This window comes from Emydura macquarii, unplaced genomic scaffold (genome assembly GCF_026122565.2).
Source record: "Emydura macquarii macquarii isolate MOO-44397 ecotype Brisbane River unplaced genomic scaffold, CSIRO-AGI_Emac_v2 contig_306, whole genome shotgun sequence".
Taxonomy (NCBI): domain Eukaryota; kingdom Metazoa; phylum Chordata; order Testudines; family Chelidae; genus Emydura; species Emydura macquarii.
The window spans coordinates 6,930,674-6,954,023 of NW_027130443.1; the positions used below are offsets into that span (position 1 = coordinate 6,930,674).

Sequence of the window (23,350 nt, forward strand, 5' to 3'; positions counted from 1 at the left end):
TGCCAGAGCATCAGTGTTGTGTGTATTCACTGTTGGTTTTTAAGAGATCATGTAGATCTTGAGCCTGATTCTCCCTTGCCTGGCACAAAGACAAAAGGGTCTGGGTCTTATTTACACTAAGAATGATGTATACAACTTTGGCTGTGCAGAGGGGCCTCAATGAGGGCATAAATTGCAGTTACCATCACTTTAAGGCCCCTTTACACGGCCAAAGCGATATAAGGGATCTTGGTGTAACTAAGAGTTCAGGCCAGTGGGTGCAAATGGTGTGCAGTGCCACCTGATTAGAACGTCAGTCACACTACACTGGTGTAAATGATGACACAAGGGGCAGGGTGCCAGAGAATCAGGCCCTTACGGGCTTCATCTGGACACTAGACTAACAGACCTCTGACATGCTGTGAAATGACATTTGTTGATTTAATTTGCACCCTTCCCCCTGCCCACACCCCCCTCTTCCTTTCATTCTCTGTCACACTCACTCTCTCCTGCCCAGTCTGCTTTTCCTAGCTTTCTCTCTCTTTTCTCTCTCTTGCCTTTCCTTCTCTTTCCCCCCCTCCCTTCCCTCTCTCTCCTTTACTCCACTTCTCTTTCTCCCTCTCCCTCTCCTCACCCTCTCTTCCGCAGGGGCAATGCCGCCAAGATCCTTTGATTTTCATTAGCACATGTTGAAGCCATTACGCCAGCCGGGGTACAGTGCACTACAAAGACTCTATCGGCTTTGCTGCTTTGGGGACAGCACGGAGCGGCTGAGAATGTCTGGGAAGGAACCAAGGACTCTTGTCTCTACATAAGCTGTGGCCCAAAGAGAGACATGTTGGGACAGAGCCCTTTAGGCTGGCACAATACTCCCTGCACTGAGACAAGCATCGCTAGCTATGGCAACAGCTTGGAGGCTTCTGACGTGGACTCTCATCTTCACCACAGCTGTGTGCGACTCTCCCGGTTACAAATTCCAGTCACAAGGTAGGGATTTCTCATGGGGGAGGGGAAGAGGGGCTGGAATTGTGTGCCAAGGGTGGCAGAATCCCAAATGCTGGCTCTAAGGTGGGAAACCCTGGGAGCTAATCCTGTTGTACTAGGGAACCCCTGGACCCACCCCCACTTGGCCTACAGTAGGAGAACCTCTAGAGCTGGCCCTATTATGCCTATAGCATAGTTACAGACACCTCTGTGCCCGTGAAAAAGAGAGATGGATTTCTGGGATTTAATGCTTCTTGATTTTAGGCAGTGCCCTAGGATGATAGCTAGAAAGAGCAATGGGTTAGCTACCACTTAGAAAGTGGAACGAGGGAGCTCCCCTTCCACTTCAGTGGAGTGGACCATCCCGGTATGAGTAAGAGCTTTCTAGCGAAGAGCCATATAAAGGGAGGTGTGTGTTTGTGCACACTGACGTGTGTATGTGTCCTTGCAGGCGTTTCTCTGTGTGTGCGTATCTGTATTAGCATGTGCATGTATGTGTTTGTGCAGATGGCTGCAGTTGTGTGGGTGTTTTTATCCGTTTGTGTGTGGTTGCATGTGGGGGCTTGTCCATCTGTGTATTTTTGTGAACGTGTGTGTCATCTGGCAGTGGACATATGAATGCATTTATGAGTTAGTGTGTGGGTACGGATTTGTGCATTGTATGCCTGTTGTGTCTGTCTGTATGTATGCAGTGTGCATGTGCTTAGGTGTACTGGTGTGGGTGTTGGATTGTCCGTCGGAAGTTGTGTGCTCTCAGGGTGTTGTGGCTAACTGCAGTCAGGCTAAATTCAATGATGTATTAAAGCCTTTCACACATGCCTAATGTCACCAGGCTGCTGTTATGTTGGCTGTGGGCTGCTTGTTACATGGAGTTCTGACAGGGATGGACAAAGAGAAGGACAAAGCCACAACATTTTCCCCGGTTCTGAATACAGTACAAGTGCCACATCTGTGCTCCAAATCTGGGGAACTGTCTCATCCCGCTGCAGCCTGTGCAGGGGTAAACCGAGAGGTGACCAAAAGCAGAACCACCACCAACACTGGGCAATTCAGTTTTATAAAGGCGGAAAAGAAATTTAATCTGAAACAAACATGGTTTTTGGTACTTTTAGCCAAAGACTCTGGTAATTCCTGTTCTGAATGTTCTGGGCTTCCTGCATCCTTCAGTTCACACCTCACTCCATCTGCATTACCTTATTCACTGCACTAAATAAACTCCAGTGAAAACTTAGCTACCCCACACAGTTCTGCCAAATCACTTCAGTCCTGATCTGCAGCAACCCCTGCTGCCAACCGTTGGCCCCCACATAGTTCTGCCAGTACATCTCAGTACCCTCGTGTAATTCATTCAACCCGCCTCACTCCTGACCTGATGCACACCTTACTCTTTGCAGCCTGGGCTTCTGCAGAGCAGAGACTGCTAATTCTACCACACTAGAGAGTTGTTTTGGTGGCGTGCTGAGACCACCAGAGCCCTTTCACATTTCACCTGACCCAGGATTTGAAACCAAGTCTCCAGATTTGAGAGGTTGATGGACTTTTCTGTTGAGTAAATGTATTTGTGACCACCACTGGGATTGGGCCCTGTGGGGTTTTGAATGGGTATATTTGGTTGGAGAGGACCTTTGCAGAGTGGGGGTTGGAATACAAAATCATGTTGGAGGTTGTTTGGTAACTCAAGCCTTGAACAGAAATTGTGGATTCTCCTGGTGAAACCAAAGCCAGGTTCTTAATAGTCTTATCAAGGTCTGGTTTCCAATCTTGTATCCGTGCTGATATTAAATGGGGAAAGAGAATCCTCATCGTATGCCTAGTAGAACATGATTTCTGCACCCATCTGAAATAGGCACCAGGGACCATCTTAGATTTTCACTCTCTGCAGCAGTTGCCAGTCACTTTTTACTAGGTAAGAGCTAGAATTTAATCAATCCTCTCTTGGGAGGAAAAATAGACCTAAGTTCTACAGCAAGGCCCTTTGGGTTGTGGGGCGCACTAGAAATTCAGCAAGTTTGGAGTGAATTCGGAAGCAGAGGCCTTTATTGAATTTGATGGGAGCATGAACAATCAGTCAGTACAGCACCACGCTGTTATTTATTTTGATCATGAATTCAGTTTATTTTAAGCTGCCCCAAATGTTTGCTGTGCCACAGAATTGCCTATTGAAAACACACAGCTGCACTGGAGAAATTGTGAGGGGCAGCCAGGCTTCCTGGTGCTCTGATCAGCGTGGGAGGTGCTTGAGGCTTGTGGCACTGGCGCAATGGGTGCATGTCCTCACCCTTGCCCTCCCTCCTTTATGGGGCAGACACACACAGGTCAGTAGCAGTGCCAGGAATAGAACCCAGTCTCCCCATTCCCAGTCCAGTGCCCTCTCCGTGAGACCACACAGCCTTCCAAACCACTTCTTGGTATCAGAATATTTTGACAGGCTTTCTCTGTCTTGTGATTTGTTGGCTCCCTGCTAGCAATAATAATCCTTAGCACTTAGCTTCACAATGTAGTACAGAAAGGAAGTAAGTAATTCTCCCAGCAGCTTTGGAAGGGAGCAAAATAGCATCCTCCCCATTTGGCAGACATGGATACTGAGGCCCAGAGAGATTAAAAGCCAACATTTTCAGAAGCACCCACTGGTTTTGGCCTCTGTGATGTGCCCAAGACTGCTCAGTTAGTTTGCATCGGAGCAGGATTAGAATGCAGGACCTCTTGGCTCAAGATTGGGTGTTTTTCTAAAAGATCTGCTCTAGCTGAAGCAGGAATTATCTCTGGGAAATTCTCTTGCCTGTGTTATGCAGGAGGTCAGACTAGATGATCAGAATGGCCCCTTCTGGCCTTGGAATCTAGGAATATCCCTGTGCCCCAACCACACTGCCTTTCATTATAGGTGGGGCCAACATCTAAATGTACTAAGCCAACACTCTCAATCGCTGAATGCTATTCTGGAATGATTTTGCAATGCTAGGCATGGTGCCAGAGCATCAGGCTGATATGAACTTGGTTTAGAGCATTCAGGCACTGCTGCCCATATGGTCAAGAAGGGAACATTCATGAGATAGACATCCACCAATTGATGGTACCACGGACAGTTCCAGTCACTTCTGCTGTACTGCAAACAGGAGGGGGTTTGGGGCCCCAGCTGCTCAGATGCAATCCAACCCATCATTGCAGGCGTAGCTCAGTGTCAGTCAACGGGACGCAGAATATGTTGAGAATAGGCCCTATATTACATCTGTATTTGGAACCCGTGTGACCGCTGCTGGAATGCTGAGTGCAGTTCTTGTGTCCACAGTTCAAAAAGGACGTCAATGAATTGGGGAGGGTTCAGAGAAGAACCACAACAATTATTAGAGGACTTGAAAAGATGCCTTATAGTGGTAGACTCAAGGAACCAACTCCATTTAGCTTCTCAAACAGGGGGTTGAGAGATGACTTGATCACAGGTCTCTGAGTGCTGTGACAAAACACCCCCTCAGTTTTGCCAGGTAACGGCCCTCTCCTCTGGCGGAACAGGCCTGGGGTAAATCTGCCCCAATCTGGACGAATCCTTGGCCTTGGTTTGTCCTATGGAATGCTCCACCATCCCACCAGGAGGGGGGGAGTCAGTAAGTCTATATCACCCAGACCCTAGGGAGTACCTTTCTGTGGCACCTCCACTGGATCTGTAGGCCTGGCGGTGTCGCCTTGGGGCCAGAACAGTCTCAGTCTTTCTCCCAAGCTGGAATCTGGGTTTTTTTTCCCTATTCTGCTGCTCCCCTCCTGGGGAGAAGCACTATCTCCTATTTTTGGGGAAGTCTCTCCTCCTGCTGCCGCAAGCCTTCTGGCAGCTTGTGTGTGTGTGTGTGTCTCTCTCCCCCTGGTTTCTAGCAGAAGTGGGGTTTTAATAGGCCTGGAGTAGCCTTTGATTTGGCTCAGGAGTTTCTAATTAACCTGTCTGCAGGGAAAAAGGCCTTTAACATTCTAGGGCTGACATATCTGCCCTCAAATACCCTTCTGTAGCCCTCTGGCCTGACTTTATCACAGTACCTACACATGATGAGCATCCTAGCAGACGAAGGTATAACAAGATCTAGTGGCTGCAAGTTGAAGCTAGACATATCCAGGATTAGATCATTTATGGACAGACTAGAGGGGAGTGAGGTGAAAGGCAGGGAAGCCAGGATCGGGAGTCGCAGTAGTCAGGGTGTGGGATGGTGAAGGCTGTTATGTGGGAATGTGGAGGAATGGATGCAATAAAGACAGAAATGGCAGGATTTAGTGACCGCGTGTGTGTGAGCGGAGGAAAACAGAAAGCAGCGGGAGATGACTTGAGACACATCACTCCTAGAGATGAACACAAAATGTGAGGGAAGAATCAACAAACTTTTGTAAAGGGAAATCATGCCTCAGCAGTGCGTTAAAATTCTTTGGGAGGGTCAACCAGCATGTGGACAAGGGTGATCCAGCAGACATAGTATACTTGGACTTTCGAAAAGTCTTTGACAAGGTCCCACACCAAAGCCTCTTAAGAAAAGTAACCAGTCATGGGATAAGAGGAAAGGATCTCTCATGGATCAGTAACTGGCTAAAAGATAGGAAAGAAAGGGTAGGAACAAATGGTCAGTTTTCACAATGGAGAGAGGTAAATAGTGCTGCCCCTCCAGGATCTGTACTGGGGCCAGTGCTGTTCAACATATTCATAAATGATCTGGAAAAGGAGGTGAACAGTGAGGTGACAAAATTTACAGATGATACAAATTTACTCAAGAGAGTTGAGTCCAAATCTGATTGCAGAGAGTTACAAAGGGATTTCACTAAACCGGGTGACTGGGCAACAGATGGAATTCAATGCTGATAAATGCAAAATAATGCACATTGGAAAACATGATCCCAACTACACATACAAAATGATGGGGTTTAAATTAGCTGCTACCACTCAAGGAAGAGATCTTGGAGTCAACGTGGATAGATCTGTGAAAACATTTGCTCAATGTGCAGCGGCAGTCAAAAAGCTAACAGTTAGAGACCATTAGGATAAGGATCGATAATAAGACAGAAAATATTATAATACATCTATATAAATTCATGTTATGTCCACACCTTGAATACAGCATCCAGTTCTGGTCACCCTATCTCAAAAAAGATATATTAGAATTGGAAAAGGTACAAAGAAAGGCAACAAAAATGATTGAGTATGGAACAGTTTCCATATGAGGAGAGATTAAAAAGACTGGGACTGTTCAGTTTAGAAAAAAGATGACTAAAGAGGGAAATTATAGAGGTCTATAAATTTGTGAGTAGAGTGGAAAAAGTGAACGAGGAAGTGTTATTTATCCCTTCACATAACACAAGAGTCAGGGGTCACCCAATGAAATTAATAGGCCGCAGGTTTAAAACTAACATGAGGAACTACTGCTTCACACAACTCACAGTCAAGCTGTGGCTCTTGTTGCCAGGGGATGTTGTGTAGGCCAAAAGTATAACTGGGTTCAAAAAAGAATTAGATGAGTACTTTGAGTGATGTCCCTGTGGGTGCTCCACTTTAGGTGTCGTCTCATCCTGGCACCCTTGATCAGAGATTTTCTCAGTAGTATTCACCCGGGTCGTGCATGCGCAGCTCCTGTCTCGCGGTACTGTTTGCGCATCTTCTAGTGCATGCACGATGCGACCCCTCAGTTCCTTTTCAGCCATCCATGGTCCAGGACGGAGCATTACCAGCAGTTAAATTTTACTCCTCTTTAGCAGTTTTAGAGTTAGTTAGTAATTTAGTTTAGTCATAGTTATGTCTGTTTTAGTCAGTTAGTTACTTACCTGTTCAAAAAAAATTTTTTTTTAATTATTTTATTTTTCTCCGATTAGCGAAGCTCATAGGCTTAAACATGCCGTGCTCCCCTGGTTTCAAAAGAGGTACCTCTTGTAGAGAGGCTATGCCAGTGTCGGATGGACACTCACTATGTGTTCGGTGCTTGGGTGAGGCTCATATACCACAAAAGTGTACACACTATAAAAATCTCAAGGCAAGGGCCAGAAGAGACAGAGATCTGAGGTTGAAGCTAATTTTAATGGAAAAATCTCTGACCAGGGATCGGACAAGCCTGACTCAGAATGCACACCACAGAAAAGAGCCTCATCACCTACTCTTAGTACTGTGACAAAAAGAAACCATTTGCCTAAGAGGCTATCCCCCAAACGTAGTACCAAAGAGGCAGAAGAATCCTCAGGTACAACTCAGTCAGTGCCACCTAAGGACCTGAAACGTCCTGGTGAGGAGTCGAGCGACTTACAAAAACTGTCCTCCTCCAGCATGGCACCGCATAAAAATACGGTGCAGAGACCACCTGACCAACAGTCAACAGTAACTACGGCACCGCTAGACTCCACGGCACTGAAGAAAAGTATGGTGCCAAGAGAAACCATGCCGGCACTAAGAAGGATCACGGCACTGGCAATAGAAAAAATGCCGGCTGTGGCACCGATGACCAATAAGGTGCTGACAGTGGCACAGATTGCTAACAATGCACTGCTTACGGCACCAGCTACCGATACGGTACCGATCTCAGCACCGACCACCATTACAGACCCGACAGGAAGTGTGGCACCCACTTCAGCACCATCAGGCAAAAACCAGTGTAAGCAACGTCATACACAGCCCATCCAGACTTCATCCCCACAGTCAGAAGGCACCGCGGAGTCTTCAGGGCACTTTGCACATGATGAGGCATTTTCACCAGTACATTCCCTCAGTGCTGATGATAGTGATGCAGAGGAAGTTTATTTTTCATCGGAGCACTCCTCCCTCACCAGACCATTGCTAGAACTGATTGAACATGGCTCTCATAGAGGACACAAATCATATCCATATTATGGCCCACCATGGTTTGTTCCTCCTAAACCATACCACATGCAGTGGCATAAGTGGGATGCTTGGTCCTCCCACTCTAGGTCATATGAGAGGCCTACCAGTTCCCATAGGAGTAGGGAGAAATGGGTGAGACCATCAACTTCAAATATACTCATTGAAGCGGAGAAAGAAGCTCACCAGAGGACTCCACTGTGGAGCAGGATACATCTCCTCCCACAAACGAGTCATCTTCCTCACCAGACGAAGCTGTGATTCCCCTCACACCTACCGTTGTAGATGACCCTAAACCATTTAATGATCTCTTTAAGAGGGTAGATCAAGATTTAGAGATCTCTCTAGAGGAAGTGACAGAATCACACCACAAGTTGCTGAAAATATTGCATACAGCATCATTGTCAAAAATCCCACTCCCGATGGACAAGACTTTGATGGAATTTGCCAATAACATACAGCAGACACCAATAACCATTCCTCCTACCAACAAGAGGAATGATAGGAAATACTATATTCCAGCCAAGGGCATGGAATTCTTACTTACTCATCCACCTCCAAACTCACTAGTCGTAGATGCTGCGAACCAAAGAGGAAAACAAATTACAAAGCTATACCACACGACAAGGATTGGAAAAGGCTTGATTTATTAGTTAGGAAAGTCTGCTCATCTTCCACTTTATTAATGAGAGTATCCAACTATGCAGCACTACTGTCAAATTATGACCATAACATCTATGAAATATTATCACAATTTATTAATGATATACCCGACAGTAAGAGAGATCAATTCAAGAACTTGATTAATGAGGGACAACTTGTAACCAAGACATCCCTGCAGGCCTCTTTAGACGTGGCCGATATTGTGGCTAGGACGACAGCCACAGCCATTGTAATGCGCTCCACTCCGCAGGCCTGCCTAGAGAACTGCAGACAAAGATAGAGGATCTCCCCTTCAATAAGGCCCAGCTCTTCGCCAACAAGACAGACAAAGTCCTTCATTCAGTGAAGGATTCTAGAGCAACTCTGAGGACGCTGCGTATACACACACCTGGAACAAAAAGGAAACAACACAGGTTTCAACCGTATGCTTGCAGATACCCCTTCCAGTCACAGTATAGACCGTACGAACCACAAAGAGGGAAACAAAGATCACACCAATGTAGACAACCACAACAAACATCCTCCACCTCCCAAACTACTTCATCTAAACAGCAGTTTTGATAAGTTTATTGACGGTCTGAGAAACCCCAATCAACATACAGTGCCAGCCTCACCAGAGAAAAATTTCAAATTTTGCCTACGACAGTTCCACCTCAATTGGTCAACAGTAACAACAGACAAATGGGTTTTAGAAATAATCAAGTCAGAATACACTATCCCATTTATATCAACCCCCCTACCCACTACCCACCCCTGTCCCTTTTCAGGGATCCATCTCATGTGCAAATATTGCTCCAAGAAATAAATCATCTTCTACAAAAAGGGACAATAGAACATGTACCATCCCATCACATAGGAGAAGGATTCTATTCCCATTCCTTTGTGGTACAGAAAAAGAATGGAGGATGGAGACCCATACTAGACCTCAAGGCACTAATCAAATTTGTGAGGTGACAACATTTCAAAACGGTCATGTTAACAACCATAATACTGGCACTGCAGAGAGGGAACTGGTTCTCAGCCCTCCACCTTCAAGGCGTGTATTTCCATATTACTATCCACTCCGCACACAGATGTTTCCTAAGATTTATGGTCTCTGGCAGTCACTACCAGTACAAAGTTCTGCCATTTGGTCTTTCTACGGCACCGAGAGTGTTCTCCAAAGTGCTCGCAGTTGTTGCGGCACATTTAAGGAGACAGGGAATTATCATCTTCCCATACTTGGATGATTGTCTGATAAAGGCATCTATCAAAAACCTAGCCAAACAAGCTACCGATCAAACCATAAAACTGTTTCAGAGACTTGGACTAAGGATAAACAACAAAAAGTTCACTTTGGATCCAAGACAACGGTTGGAGTTCATAGGAGCAGACTTGAACTCAGCAATAGCCAGGGCATCACTACCAGTGCCAAGGTTCAGAGATATTACAGACCTCATATCATTAATAAGGAACAGTCATATTGTGACAGCACATGTTGCCCTACAACTTCTGGGTCACATGGCAGCTACAACATTTGTGCTACAGCACGCTCGACTATACATGTGATGGCTCCAAGGATGGCTCGTTTCTGTATACAGACCAAACAGACACAGTCTGAGCAAAGTATTAACAGTACCAAATGAAGTAAAAGAGTCCCTTATATGATGGACCCAAGAAAATAACATGATGGTGGGAATCCAATTTTCCCAGATTCCACCTTCAATTACGATCACCGCAGATGCATCACTCCTAGTATGGGGAGCACCCATGCAAGAACACACAATACAAGGCAGATGGTCGAAAACTGAAACTTATCTTCACATAAACATATCAGAACTTCGAGCAGTGCGCAATACCTGCTGACACATTCTACCGCACATAAGAAACAAATCAATACAAATAATGACGGACAACATAGCGTGTATGTTCTATATAAACCACCAGGGAGGCGCAAGATCCCATTCCTTATGCAGCAAATCAATGAAGCTCTGGAACTGGTGTATAAACCACAACATCAACATGTTAGCGGCATACTTGTCCGGCAAGCAGAATACCATTGCAGATAACCTAAGCAGACATTTTGCATGGAACCACAAGTGGGAATTGAACAACAAAGTCCTGAAAGACATTTTCCACCAATGGGGACATCCAATGATAGATCTCTTTGCTACAAAACAAAACCGCAAGTGTCATCTTTTCTGCTCGAGAGCGGGAATAGGATCAGGATTGATGGGCGATGCCTTCTTACTCAACTGGGGCAAGGGACTACTATATGCATTCCCACCCATACCAATAATACCCAAGGCCATACACAAAATCAGGGCCAACAAGGCGATTGTGATAATGATAACACCAGCTTGGCCGAGACAAACTTGGTTCTCAGATCTCCTGAATATGTCAACGCGCAAACCTATTAGGCTTCCCATGAGACACGATCTTCTTTACTAGGATACCGGTCAAATTTATCATCCAGAAATACAGAAACATCATCTCACAGCGTGGTTCATAAATGGTTCTGCCCTGACAAGCTAGAAGGCTCGGAACAGGTTAGACATATATTACTAAACAACAGAAAGCCAACAACAAGACCTACTGCAGAAGAGGCACAGGTTCGAATCCTGGTGCAAAGACAGACAAATCAAGGCAACATCTTCTTCTATCCTGATAATCCTCGAATATATATTGAAACTAAAGAAATCAGTTTATCAATTAGTTCCTTAAGGGTACACCTATCAGTAATCACTGTCTTCCATCACAAGATAAATGATACAACCATATTCACTCACCTGATGGTAAAACGATTCTTAGCGGGTTTACAGAGAGTATTTCCAATCGTACATGCCCCCACACCATCACAGAATCTAAATTTAGTACTCAGAACCATTACCAGAGCACCATTCACTCCTCCACATGCCATGAGAGTAGCATTTCTAGTTGCCATTACATCACCTCGGCATGTAAGAGAAATTAGTGCATTCATGGCCTACCTTCCTTACACGATATTTCATAAAGACAAAATCACTCTTAGGCCACACCCTAAGTTCTTACCAAAGGTAGTGTCGGACTTCCATATAAACCAACTTATCCATTTACCTACTTTTTATCCGAAACCACATACCAATCCACAGGAAGCAGCACTCCACACTCTGGTCATCAGACGGGCCATCACCTTTTACCTAGAGAGAACAAAAACATTGAGAAAATCAGAAACTTTTTGTTTCAGTAGCAGAACTCACAAGAGGCAAGCCATCTCCAGCCAAAGATTATCCCTCTCCCGGTACTCTTTCTCTCTCTCTTTCGCCCCCGTGCCGCCTCGCTCTCCTTTGCAGATGCATTTCCCCTCTCTAGATCAGAGGGGAAACCTAGAATGGTTGGCAGCCTCATTCCCACGAGCTCCCAACGCCACGAAGCCTCCCCATGGACGTCTCCCTGCCCTGCACTGAGCATGTTCATGCCATCCAGCCCAGACATCCCAGCAGGTTCTGTTCCCCCAGGGCTTAGTATGGTGTCTTTCTAGTAATGCGGTCACTGCTAGAGAGCTTGCTGGAAACAGCAGGCTTCTTATCACCTGTGCAAACCCCTGTGGTGCAGATGGGCACAATACTATGTATGTCAAGCCAAGGTCTATTAATACTGCATGAGTGGATGCAAGGAAAGGAAAAACAGGAATGGATTTCCTGGAAAGAACAGGGCAGGCTGAGGGCCAGGCAGGCTAGTTTTCCGGTAATGCTGTGCAATAGAAGTGGGTAGCCCCTGGGGTGCTAAAGGGTAGGGTTCGGCGGGGGAGCCACTGTAATCCTGCAGGAAAGGGTGGAGTAAAGGACCCCCTGTAATGTGGCACAGCAGGGGGAGAGCATGGAGTCCCTGTAATGCAGCAGGGCAGGAGGTAGCAGGGAGCTCTGTAATGTTGCAGGGCAGAAGGGAACAGGGGAACCTCTATAATGTTGCAGGGCAGAGGGAAGCAGGGTAGCCCCTGTGGAAAGGGAGAAGCACAGGAGCAGGGCACAGGGGCAGATGTACCTATAGTTGATAAACCATTTTCCAGCAGAAGTGCAGTCTCTGAATTGACAGTATCCCTTTAAGATAGACCATCAGACATCTGATCGCTATTAAGCAGGGCTCGATTCCAACCAGTGGCCTACAGCAGAAAGCCTCTATGGCCCAATTCCCAACCCCCTGAGTTCTCCAGCCCTCGTACACGGGGAGCCTTTGGATTGTCTTGGCAGGGCTGAGCTTGCAGCCCATGAAATTGGTTCTGTCCCTGGAATGTGGGGGCAGGTGGAGATCCCTCTCCTGACGCTCACCATTTCCACTTTTGGAGCTGCTTGAATCTCAGGGATATAATGGTAACTTTGCCCCTCTTCTAGCTGAGGATCCCACATATAAATAAGCCCTCATAACCCCCATCAGTCTGGCTGTCATTTTTATCCTCACTTCCTAGGCTGATAGATAGAACCTCGCTATATCTCGCTCTGTCTTAGGTACATTCGATTTTAAGCTGTTTGGGGCAGGGTCTGTCTTTTTCTTCTGGTGTTTATACAGCATCTAACTTAGTGGGGTGCTGGTCTGTGACTGGTGCTCCTGGGTGCAATAATAATACATAGCCCCGTATCTGATCACCTCACAATCTTTAATGTATTTATCCTCACAACCCCCTGCAAAGTAGAGCAGTGCTGTTATCTCTATTTTACTAACAGGAAACTGAGACACAGAGAGGATAAGTGACTTAGCCTTGGTCACACAGGGAGTCAGTGTTGAGCCAGGAACTTTAACCTGGGTCTCTCACAACCTCAAGTAGCGCTCTAACCACTGGACCATGCTACCTCTCTGTTCTGTGATTAGCCTGAGGTCACACAACAAGTCGGTGGCAGAGTGTCCCACTCCTGGCTCCCAGTCCCCTGCTCTCACCACTACTCCACTCCTAGCCACTCTTCCTTCTGCCCATGTGGCAGGCTGGAGAGAAGAGAGAGAAAAACAGAATGCTTCCTATAGTAGCAACTTTTTCCAGGCCTGCAGTCATTACTTACATAGAAATAGCTTTTCTTGTTTGCCTGATGTGGTTTGCCTTGATATGGTCTGATGTGAGGAAAGCCGAGGCAGAAAGAGTGAAAATAAAATTGCTTTGGTTGGTCAGGCCAAGGAATAGGTGCCAGAGGTGTTTATGGGTTGGAAGGTCAGGCCATAACCCCTAAACCCAGCCAGTGGAAGAGACAGTTCCGTAGCAGTGGCTGAAGAAACCACATTGTCAAGATCCCATGCTGGGAAGTGCACTGGAGGGAAGTAAACGTTCCAAAGCTGCGCATGTGGTGGCAGTGTCATTTGGGGTCCAAATTTATGATGGCTTTGAAGATGTGCGTTGTGGAGCCAGCCAGGCAAAATGCAGCCACCTCAGGGCAGCCTGTGTTCTCCCCGATTGCTTAGAAAACACCAAGAGAAAAGATTCAGACAGAACAGCAAGACCCTTGGACAAAATGGGTGGGTGAGTCCAACAGGACAGAACCTCTCCTCATCCATGCCATGAATAGGTCATGCTTCAAGGCATAAGTCAGCTTCTAACTATGGGGGGTTAGAAGGAGCACACCCTGCAGATAGATGACTCCGCGACTGCCTAACAGATGATTTCATACATCTTCCTCTGCGCTGATCACTGTCAGACAGGATACCAAGCTCAAGAGCGCACAGGTCTGATCCAGTCTGGCAATTCCTGTGTTCCTGGGATGATTTGCTAGTTGCAAGAGAAGTTTCTTTAGAGCAGTGTTTCCTGAACTGTGGGTCACACCGCCGGGGGGGTCATGAAAGCGCACTGGGAGGTTGTGAGACGTGCGTGCTGCATTGTGAGAGGCGGCTGCTTGCCCTGCCTCCGCTGTCGGCCTCCGTCAAGCTGCACCGCGTGTGTTGGTGCGGCGAGGAGGCAGTAGCCAGCTGGGGTGGGGCTTGTAGTCATCGCTACGCCAACCCCATGAGCAGAAGGAGGGGAGCGGACCCAAGCCAAGCCTGAGGGGGTCAGAAAATAACCCGACCCAACGAGGGTGCCCATCTTCTTTGGATGGAAATAAGGAGAAACCACGTGAAAAATCAGGGACAACACTTCACTTTAAGGGACATTTTAGGGAAACATCATTGCCCTGAGCATAGCTTGTATTTGTCTCTTGAGTGCGCATTTCTGTGGCCCTCAAGTACATCATAAGCTTCAATTGAAGGCTTTAAATGGTATCAGTTATTATCAGTTTTGATACATTTCAATACATCTTCAAATAAGGGGCGGGTGGTCACCCTAGACCCAGCCTTGTTTTAGGACATGCCCATGCAGCTGAGAATTGCATTGGCTTTTAATGACCCAGCTGCTCACTATGCCCCGGGTCGCTGTGTCTTTTGGCCTTCCTGTCTCTCCAGAAAGTGATTGTCGTTGTGTTTGTTTTGCCCTCCAGAGGAGTTCCTCTCCAGCCTCGATCACTATGAAATCGCTTTCCCCATCCAAGTGGACCAAAACGGGGACTTCCTCACCTTCGACATGAGAAGCCAGCTGAAGCGGCGCTCACGGCGCAGCCTGGGCTCCCTGGCCTATGAGGCAGCTGAGCAGCAGGTTTTCTACAAGGTCTCTGCCCACCGCACCCAGTTCCTCCTCAACCTGACCCTGCACTCCAACCTGCTGGCCGAACACTTCACTGTGGAGTACTGGAAGCGGGACGGGGTGGACTGGCAGCACGACTTCCATGAAGACTGCCACTATGCGGGCCACTTGCAAGATCAGTACCTGAACTCGAAAGTCGCCATCAGCAACTGCAACGGACTGGTGAGCTTCCAAAGGGATCCTAAGACGGGCCCTTCCATTTTGCCTGGCCAAGGGTGGTATTAATCATTAAGGCTGCCCATAAAATGGAGCAGAGTGTAACCCCCCTGATCTTCATTACAGAAGTGCAACCTACTAAGGTTACTGGTCCCAGCATGCAGTGCTCCACTGTGATATACATGGCCAAGTGAGCAGAGCTGAGATGGGACATTGCATGCTGGGATCCATACTCACCTAGGCCACAGCTCTCTGTTAAAGCTGAAGATGAGCATACGCTAGTCAAATTCCCATTGAAGCGAGTCAGTTTCCATTGACATCAATTGGCATGGGATAGGGAGACCTGTAGCCCACAGGTTGATTACTTTAGCTGTAGGACAGCTCATCCCTGTGCTCCCTTGCCTCTTTGTGACAAACAAAGGATGCGTTCTGCATGTATTAGAGAGCAGTGAATTCCCAGAGACTCACAGAGATAGGTATTCAGAAAGCCAGACGCTTATCCTGACCTCTGTAGTTAATAAACTGTCATTGGAGATTGCCACCCATTTGTATTTAAATGGCTGGACAAAAGAATTGCCTAGTGATGCCAGACTGCTGCATTGCAAACTTGGCATCGCTCTGCCCTTACAGTGTCTAATGAGAGAGGAGGCAGTGCTGTCACTGTGACATGAACCTTGCCATGTGTTGATGCAGTGTAGTCACAGAGGGGACATATTGTGTGTGCGCTGTGAAACTGTCCGGTATCCCTAGTGCCTCCTGGATGGACAAGGGCTGAGTCCAGTGTCTCGCTGGTCACATTAGCACCTACTTTGTCACTGTCTGCTTCCTCTTGATAGCTTGTGGGATGTCTCTGGGGCTTCCCCGTACAGGGGGGGAGAAGGGGTGTTGGTGCTGCTGCCAGAGAATAGCTTGTTAAGTCTGATACCCTGTTGCCCCCCAGAGAGAGGAGTGGAGCAAACATACTCCGTTGTGGGGTAAACATACATAGGAATAGATTCTGTGGGCCTGATTCTCATCTCTACCAAGGCCCCTTTCCATCACTCTGGCAGTGTAAAAGAGCCTTAGCGTGGGAATGAATTTACACTGACTTTAATGCCACTTTACGTTGGCAGTGAAAGGGCCCTAACATAATGAGAATCTGGCTTGTTATGTCAAAGATCCTTATACCAGGTTTCCACCCCACCTCCGCAACTAGGACGCAGCATGGGTCCATCCCCAGATTGCTGCGTCAGAGCGGGCTCTCCATGCATCTGAGGGTGAGCGCCAGCCATCTAATTAATTTACTAGGATGAGTAGGGTGAGCTGGTGGGCACATTTGGCACTGGTGGCTCGGAAGGGATCTGGTATCAATGCACTTCCCACAGTAGCCCACACACGTCCCAGGACACCTGATGGCCAGACAGTACTCTGACTGAGCCCAGAACCTCCCATGGAAATGGATGGGGGATGGAGAGATACCAATGACAGCCTGACGCCCAGTCCTCCTGAGGAAGGTGCCACGGGGCAGGAAATAAACCCTCCGCAAGCACAGATGCCTGGCCCAGAAATATCCCCATTACCTGAGCCAAGTCCTGCTGTCTTGGAGAGCTTATGGACATCAGTGGAGGGAGCTCTTCTGTGACAACGGGGGACATGAGACCAGCTGCTTTGGTGGGAGGGAGTCTAGCAATGGCCAAGCTGTGCTTAGCCACCCCACAGGGCAGCCCTCTGAGGAGATGACCAGCCATCAGGCACCAAACCCCCCATGTCTGTCACCCCATCACTGAGTCATAGTGCTTCTCCCCTGGACCTTTGCAGTGCAGGCAGCTAGGTCTGCGTGGGAGAGAAAACAGGATCCTAGATGCTTGAACAGAGCCCAAGAGCTTCTCCCCCTTCCCACTCTGCTAGGTCCTGTCACTGAACAGAACTGTCCAACCGTCACTCCCAGCTGCCCCGGCACCCTCACAGCCCAACCACCCACAGCTGCCCCGGCACCCTCACAGCCCAACCGCCCCCAACTGCCCCGGCACCCTCACAGCCCAACCGCCCCCAACTGCCCCGGCACCCTCACAGCCCAACCGCCCCCAACTGCCCCGGCACCCTCACAGCCCAGCCGCCCCCAACTGCCCCGGCACCCTCACAGCCCAACCGCCCCAGCTTCCCCGGCACCCTCACAGCCCAACCGCCCCCAACTGCCCCGGCACCCTCACAGCCCAACTGCTCCCAACTGCCCTGGCACCATCACAGCCCAACCACCCACAGCTGCCCCGGCACCCTCACAGCCCAACCGCCCCCAACTGCCCCGGCACCCTCACAGCCCAACTATCCACAACTGCCCTGGCACCATCACAGCCCAACCACCCACAGCTGCCCCGGCACCCTCACAGCCCAACCGCCCCCAACTGCCCCGGCACCCTCACAGCCCAACTATCCCCAACTGCCCTGGCACCATCACAGCCCAACCGCCCCCAACTGCCCCAGCACCCTCACAGCCCAGCCGCCCCCACCACCCACAGCTGCCCCGGCACCCTCACAGCCCAACCACCCCCAGCTGCCCCGGCACCCTCACAGCCCAACCGCCCCCAGCTGCCCCGGCACCCTCACAGCCCAACCGCCCCCAACTGCCCCGGCACCCTCACAGCCCAACTGCTCCCAACTTCCCTGGCACCATCACAGCCCAACCACCCACAGCTGCCCCGGCACCCTCACAGCCCAACCGCCCCCAACTGCCCCGGCACCCTCACAGCCCAACTATCCCCAACTGCCCTGGCACCATCACAGCCCAACCGCCCCCAACTGCCCCAGCACCCTCACAGCCCAGCCGCCCCCAGCTGCCCTGGCACCCTCACAGCCCAACCGCCCCCAACTGCCCCGGCACCCTCACAGCCCAGCCACCCACAGCTGCCCCGGCACCCTCACAGCCCAACCGACCCCAACTGCCCCGGCACCCTCACAGCCCAACCGCCCCCAGCTGCCCCGGCACCCTCACAGCCCAACCGCCCCCAACTGCCCTGGCACCATCACAGCCCAGCCACCCACAGCTGCCCCGGCACCCTCACAGCCCAACCGACCCCAACTGCCCCGGCACCCTCACAGCCCAACCGCCCCCAACTGCCCCAGCACCATCACAGCCCAACTATCCCCAACTGCCACAGCACCCTCACAGCCCAACCGCCCCCAACTGCCCTGGCACCATCACAGCCCAGCCACCCACAGCTGCCCCGGCACCCTCACAGCCCAACCGCCCCCAACTGCCCCGGCACCCTCACAGCCCAACCGCCCCCAACTGCCCCGGCACCATCACAGCCCAACTATCCCCAACTGCCACAGCACCCTCACAGCCCAACCGCCCCCAACTGCCCCGGCACCCTCACAGCCCAACCGCCCCCAACTGCCCCGGCACCCTCACAGCCCAACCGCCCCCAACTGCCCTGGCACCATCACAGCCCAACCACCCACAGCTGCCCCGGCACCCTCACAGCCCAACCGCCCCCAACTGCCCCGGCACCATCACAGCCCAACCGCCCCCTACTGCCACAGCACCCTCACAGCCCAACTTCCAACTGGCACCCCCCCCAATCACCCCCAACTGCCCCAGCACCTTCAGAGCCCAGTTACCCCCAACTGCCAGGGCACCCTCAAACCCCAACATTACACCTTGCAGCTCCCAGCTACCTGCAGCCACCATGGCACCTTCAGACCTCAACCATCCGGCAGCCCCCCAACCATCTCTATGGCTACAGCCTCTTCAGGCCCCAGCGATCCACCCAGCAGCCCCTCACACAACCCCAAACTCTTCTCCTTCCATCTCTCCCTCTGTTTTCTTCTCTCTCACCTGCTACTTCTGTCTCCAATAACATACAGATGGAAAAGACCTATTAGTTCATCCAGACCGTGTCCCCGGGGCAAGTGCAGGGCGGTTCCTTATTGCCGAGATGCCCCGTGCCAGGCGCACGTGCTCTGACCTCCTGTTGCTAAGCTGCTGTCAATTGGTGTACATCGGTGTAAGTTGTGCATAAAGGAGGTAGAAGATGGGTAGGTGTTGCAGGAAGGGCAACTGACATGGGGCGAGAGGGTGAGAAGGGGTAACATAAATCAGACCATCCCTTGCTCTCTGAATTTCCTGCTACACTCCTTCCCTGTCATACCTACCACTGCCTCAGCACATAAGTTACACCAGCTCATGTATAACCCACACCTTATGTCACCTCTGAATTTGGCCCACTGATAATTGCATAGATACACATTGACTCATATTGAGATCTACCTGTGCATACACACACACACATACCCTGTATCCTGATGTCTAAACACACACAGACATCTACACCACACACACAATCACAATCATCTGAACACACACACACACACACATAGATCTGAACACAGATCTACCATATCCATTGCTACATACAAACGCGCACACATTCCAGGACAGAGAGCTCCCTCATATAATGTGCTTTTTGCTACACTTCATTTTGAACAGAATAAAAATCACTGAGGCTTAAGTTGTCGGAAGCGAAAGGCAGAATGGTCAGGGTTCCAAAACACGCACAGGCCGTTAGCTGCCAGCAACGTGAGGCCGCCAACAAGCCTGCAACAAAAAGCAGCTGGAGGCGGCAGAAAAGCAGCTCTCTCTGTCTGGGCCCTAAAGGGGAACTGAAAACCTTGTATTACACAATGAAATATTTCAATCTACTGGCTATTTGTGCTCCCTGATACTTAAGTGTGTGGGAGCATCACAAATAAATGCAGCTCAGAAGGAAGGAGTTGAAATCACGCTTTCCTTAATTTACTTACCAAGACTTGAGTTCACGGGACAGCATACCTCCTGCCGTGTGAAGCAGTGCAGTCTAGCAGTTAGGAAGGTTAGCCGGCAAATCAGCAGGCCTGCGTTCTACTCCCTCCCCTGCTGTTGAATGGCTGTGTGCCTTGGATAAGTCTGTTTGCTTCCCTGTGCCTCAATTTCTCCATCTGTAAATTGGGGATAATGCTACTTAGCCTCCTTCAAAGAGTGCTTTAGGAGCTACAGGTGAAAAGGACTGGAGAAGGGCTAGGTATTAACATTAATATTCATGGGGAGGTGTAGCACGTGGAATTCTGATTTTGATGGGTAAAAAACATTTCAGTTCCTCCTTAAATCTAATTATTAATGGGTTTGCTAAAGAATTTGATTTTAACTGGAAAGTTATTACTATTATTAGCTGTATTGCAGTAATGCCTAGAGGTCTCCGATCCAAATCAGGACCCCATTGTGCTGGGGGCTGTACAAATCCAGAGTAAAAGATGGTCTCTGCCCCAAACAGCACCCATTGCTCCCTCCACCCAAAATAATTCCATGGTTAATAATCTAGCGGTAGAAATAGGTACTGATAAAACCCTATGATACAACATGCTCTCCTTGAAGACAAATAAATATAAACTGTAAGGTCTTTGGGGCAGGGACTGTCCTTTTGTTCAGTGTTTGTACAGCACCTAGCACAGTGGGGTCCTGTCCATGACTGGGTCTCTTAAGTGTTGTTGCCATACAAATAATAATAATAAATACTACAGTGATTAGAGCTCTGTAAATACTTATGAGAGACAGATAGACAGACAGACAAGCTACTGGGGCCCTCCTTTCCCATCCGTTCTAACAATCAAGGAATAGGTCATTAATTATTGTAAAACATTCTGATTTTCTTTCCGAATCTTGAATTTTTCAGGCATTTACATTTGGAATGAGTAATTCTTAGGACCAAATTCTGCTCTCACATTGGTGTGAATCAGATTCATTGTACTGACTTCCCTGGAATTAACTCTGGTTTTTACACCAAGATAAATAAGAGTAGAATTTGGCCCTTTTTATCTGTTGATGTTTCAGGGTGGGGTTAATTTCCTGATAGCAAAACATTTTATTTCATTAATGGGGGGAAACAAACTTGGAAATAAAGTTCACTCACTATCCATCTGAGTTAGACCCAGACCTCTGCTCCAGTGAATATCCCCCACCTCTGGCATAGTCAAGATCACCATCTGATTTTCATTACTGGCCCCAATGTGTAGGTTGAGCCAGACTGTCTGTCTGTCCATCTGATTTTTATAAGGCAGCCCTTCACCCTGGTATTTGAACCCCTAAGTGCTGTGGCATCTGAGAAACTCAACCCCCACCTCCAACCTCCCCTGAATTTTGGCGAAGTTTGAATCCAGAGCCTAATCCAGATCTGAACTTTGGGGCTTGGATCCCTCTTGAGTCAAAACCCATAAAAATGACAAATCAAGGCCCGATCCTCCAAACACAGGCAGGCTTCACTTTACTCATGAGACTCATGTAATAATCCCTAGCTCTTACATTTCACTTTTCATCAGCAGATCTCATAGCACTTTACAAAGGAGGCAAGTATCATTAGCAATATCGAGTGTGAATGTTTGCAGGCTCGGCGCTCAAACCCTCCCAAGCCTGGTTATAAGCAAATGCGATAGTCCATTCAAAGCCCATCTTTGCTCTGCAGGTGACTTGAGCAAATCACAGACAGGATGGCCATTGCCCCCACAAACCGCAGCTGCAGCTCTAAGGACTCCATTCCGCTCCTTTCAGCCTCCAAATGTCATGTCAGCAACCCAACCCTCCCAGCCTTGCCTATTGTGGTGCTGTAGAGGGGGCAGTTTTTGGACCCCAGGAAGGGCAGATCTTCACACACACAGGAGCAGGAGAGGTGGAAGCATTCCCTGCGCGCTAGAAGCTCTGCATCTCAGAGATGATGTCCTGGGCAGATAGGTAGGGTCTTTTTCTAGCAGCACATGATTTTCAGGCAGGTCGTGCTCTCCCTTTCCGCTGTTCCGCCATAAGCCGGCGGTGACCTCCTACTCCCTGTCCCACAAAGCCGGCAGCCAGCTGGCTTCGCAGGCCGGCACTTGGCTTTCTGTTGGAATCCTCGCCAGGCTAACCTCACACTACCTCGCTTGTGTTTGAAATGGTGGAGCCGGGCCAAGAGCAACAGAGCTTGGTGCAGAAGGAAATCCCCCAGCACTCAGTGGAGATGGGGACTTCGTGGTGCACACTGCCCTGATTCAGCTTTCATAGCGGGGAGAGGAGGAGAAAAAAGAGACAGAAAGAGACCTATTAAGGAGGCAACATAGAACCCCAAAGATCGCTCACCCCCAACTTTCCCAGCAATCATTCTTTTATGTACACAGCACCTTCCATGCAAGGACGTCAGGGTACTTTATAGATCTCCAGTCTCACCCCACAGAGCCAGAAGTTTTAGGGGCAGAGAGGTGAGGTGACTTGCCAGAGAACAAGCAGTAGGAGAGCTTGGAAGGGAACCCAAACATTGCTTTAATCATTAGCTTAGAGAGGAAGGATGGCCCAGTGATTAGGGTATTAGCCTGGGAGGCTCAGGTTCAATTCACTGCTCCACCACTGATTTCCCGTGTGACTTTGGACAAGTGAGTCACTTGGGCTTGTCCACATGAACAGTTAGTGTGCGGCAAGCGGGGCTGTGATTCTACCACTGACTAACTGCCTGGGTGGACTCTGCAGACCCACATTAAAAATTCTTTAATATGCTTTGATCTACTCCTGTTTCATAAAGCATCAAGGCACATTAATGAACTATTAATACACATCAGCAAGGTCCACACGGACAGCTGGCCTACAGCAGGTCATCACAGGGCAGAGGCACACTCCAGCTTGCTGTGTACTACGTTTGTGTAAACAAGCCCTAAATCTCCCTCTGCCTCTCTCTCTCTCTCTAGTCAGAAGCTTAGAGAGACAAGGTGGGTGAGGTAAAATCTTTTATTGGTCCATCTGCTGTTGGTGAAAGGGACAAGCTTTCTAGCTACAGAGAGCTCTTCTTCAGGTTAGAATCTGGTATTTAGAATTTGTGTTTTCAGGGCCTGATTCTCATTTACACTTGGACCTCTTTATATCTGTGTAGCAGTATAAAGGGGCCCTAAAGCAAGTGAAAATATCTCATTGCATTTCTGCCAGGCTGGCAGACGGGTAAATGGCCTTGGGATAAATGAGGATCAGGGCCTCAGGATATTCTTTATAAAGCCGACAGTATGTGTACAAAAGGACCCTGATGTGTACGAATTCTCTTTTGGTTAGAGAGGCAGAAAAGTGACATCTGTTTATAGTAGTAATTTCATTCAACTGTTTTATATGC

At 48.9% G+C, this 23,350-nt stretch overlaps 1 protein-coding gene across 1 annotated transcript in view; it reads left to right on the forward strand.

Annotated features, from left to right (window-relative positions):
* The first annotated feature begins 851 nt into the window (after window positions 1–851).
* The window catches only part of ADAMTS10 (ADAM metallopeptidase with thrombospondin type 1 motif 10), a 78,716-nt gene continuing 56,217 nt past the window's right edge, over window positions 852–23,350 (forward strand). Inside the window, exons 1-2 of the mRNA XM_067557896.1 lie at window positions 852–966; window positions 14,863–15,227. Coding sequence (XP_067413997.1) covers window positions 879–966; window positions 14,863–15,227 — 453 coding nt within the window. The 5' untranslated portion in view covers window positions 852–878. The remainder of the gene's footprint in view (window positions 967–14,862; window positions 15,228–23,350) is intronic.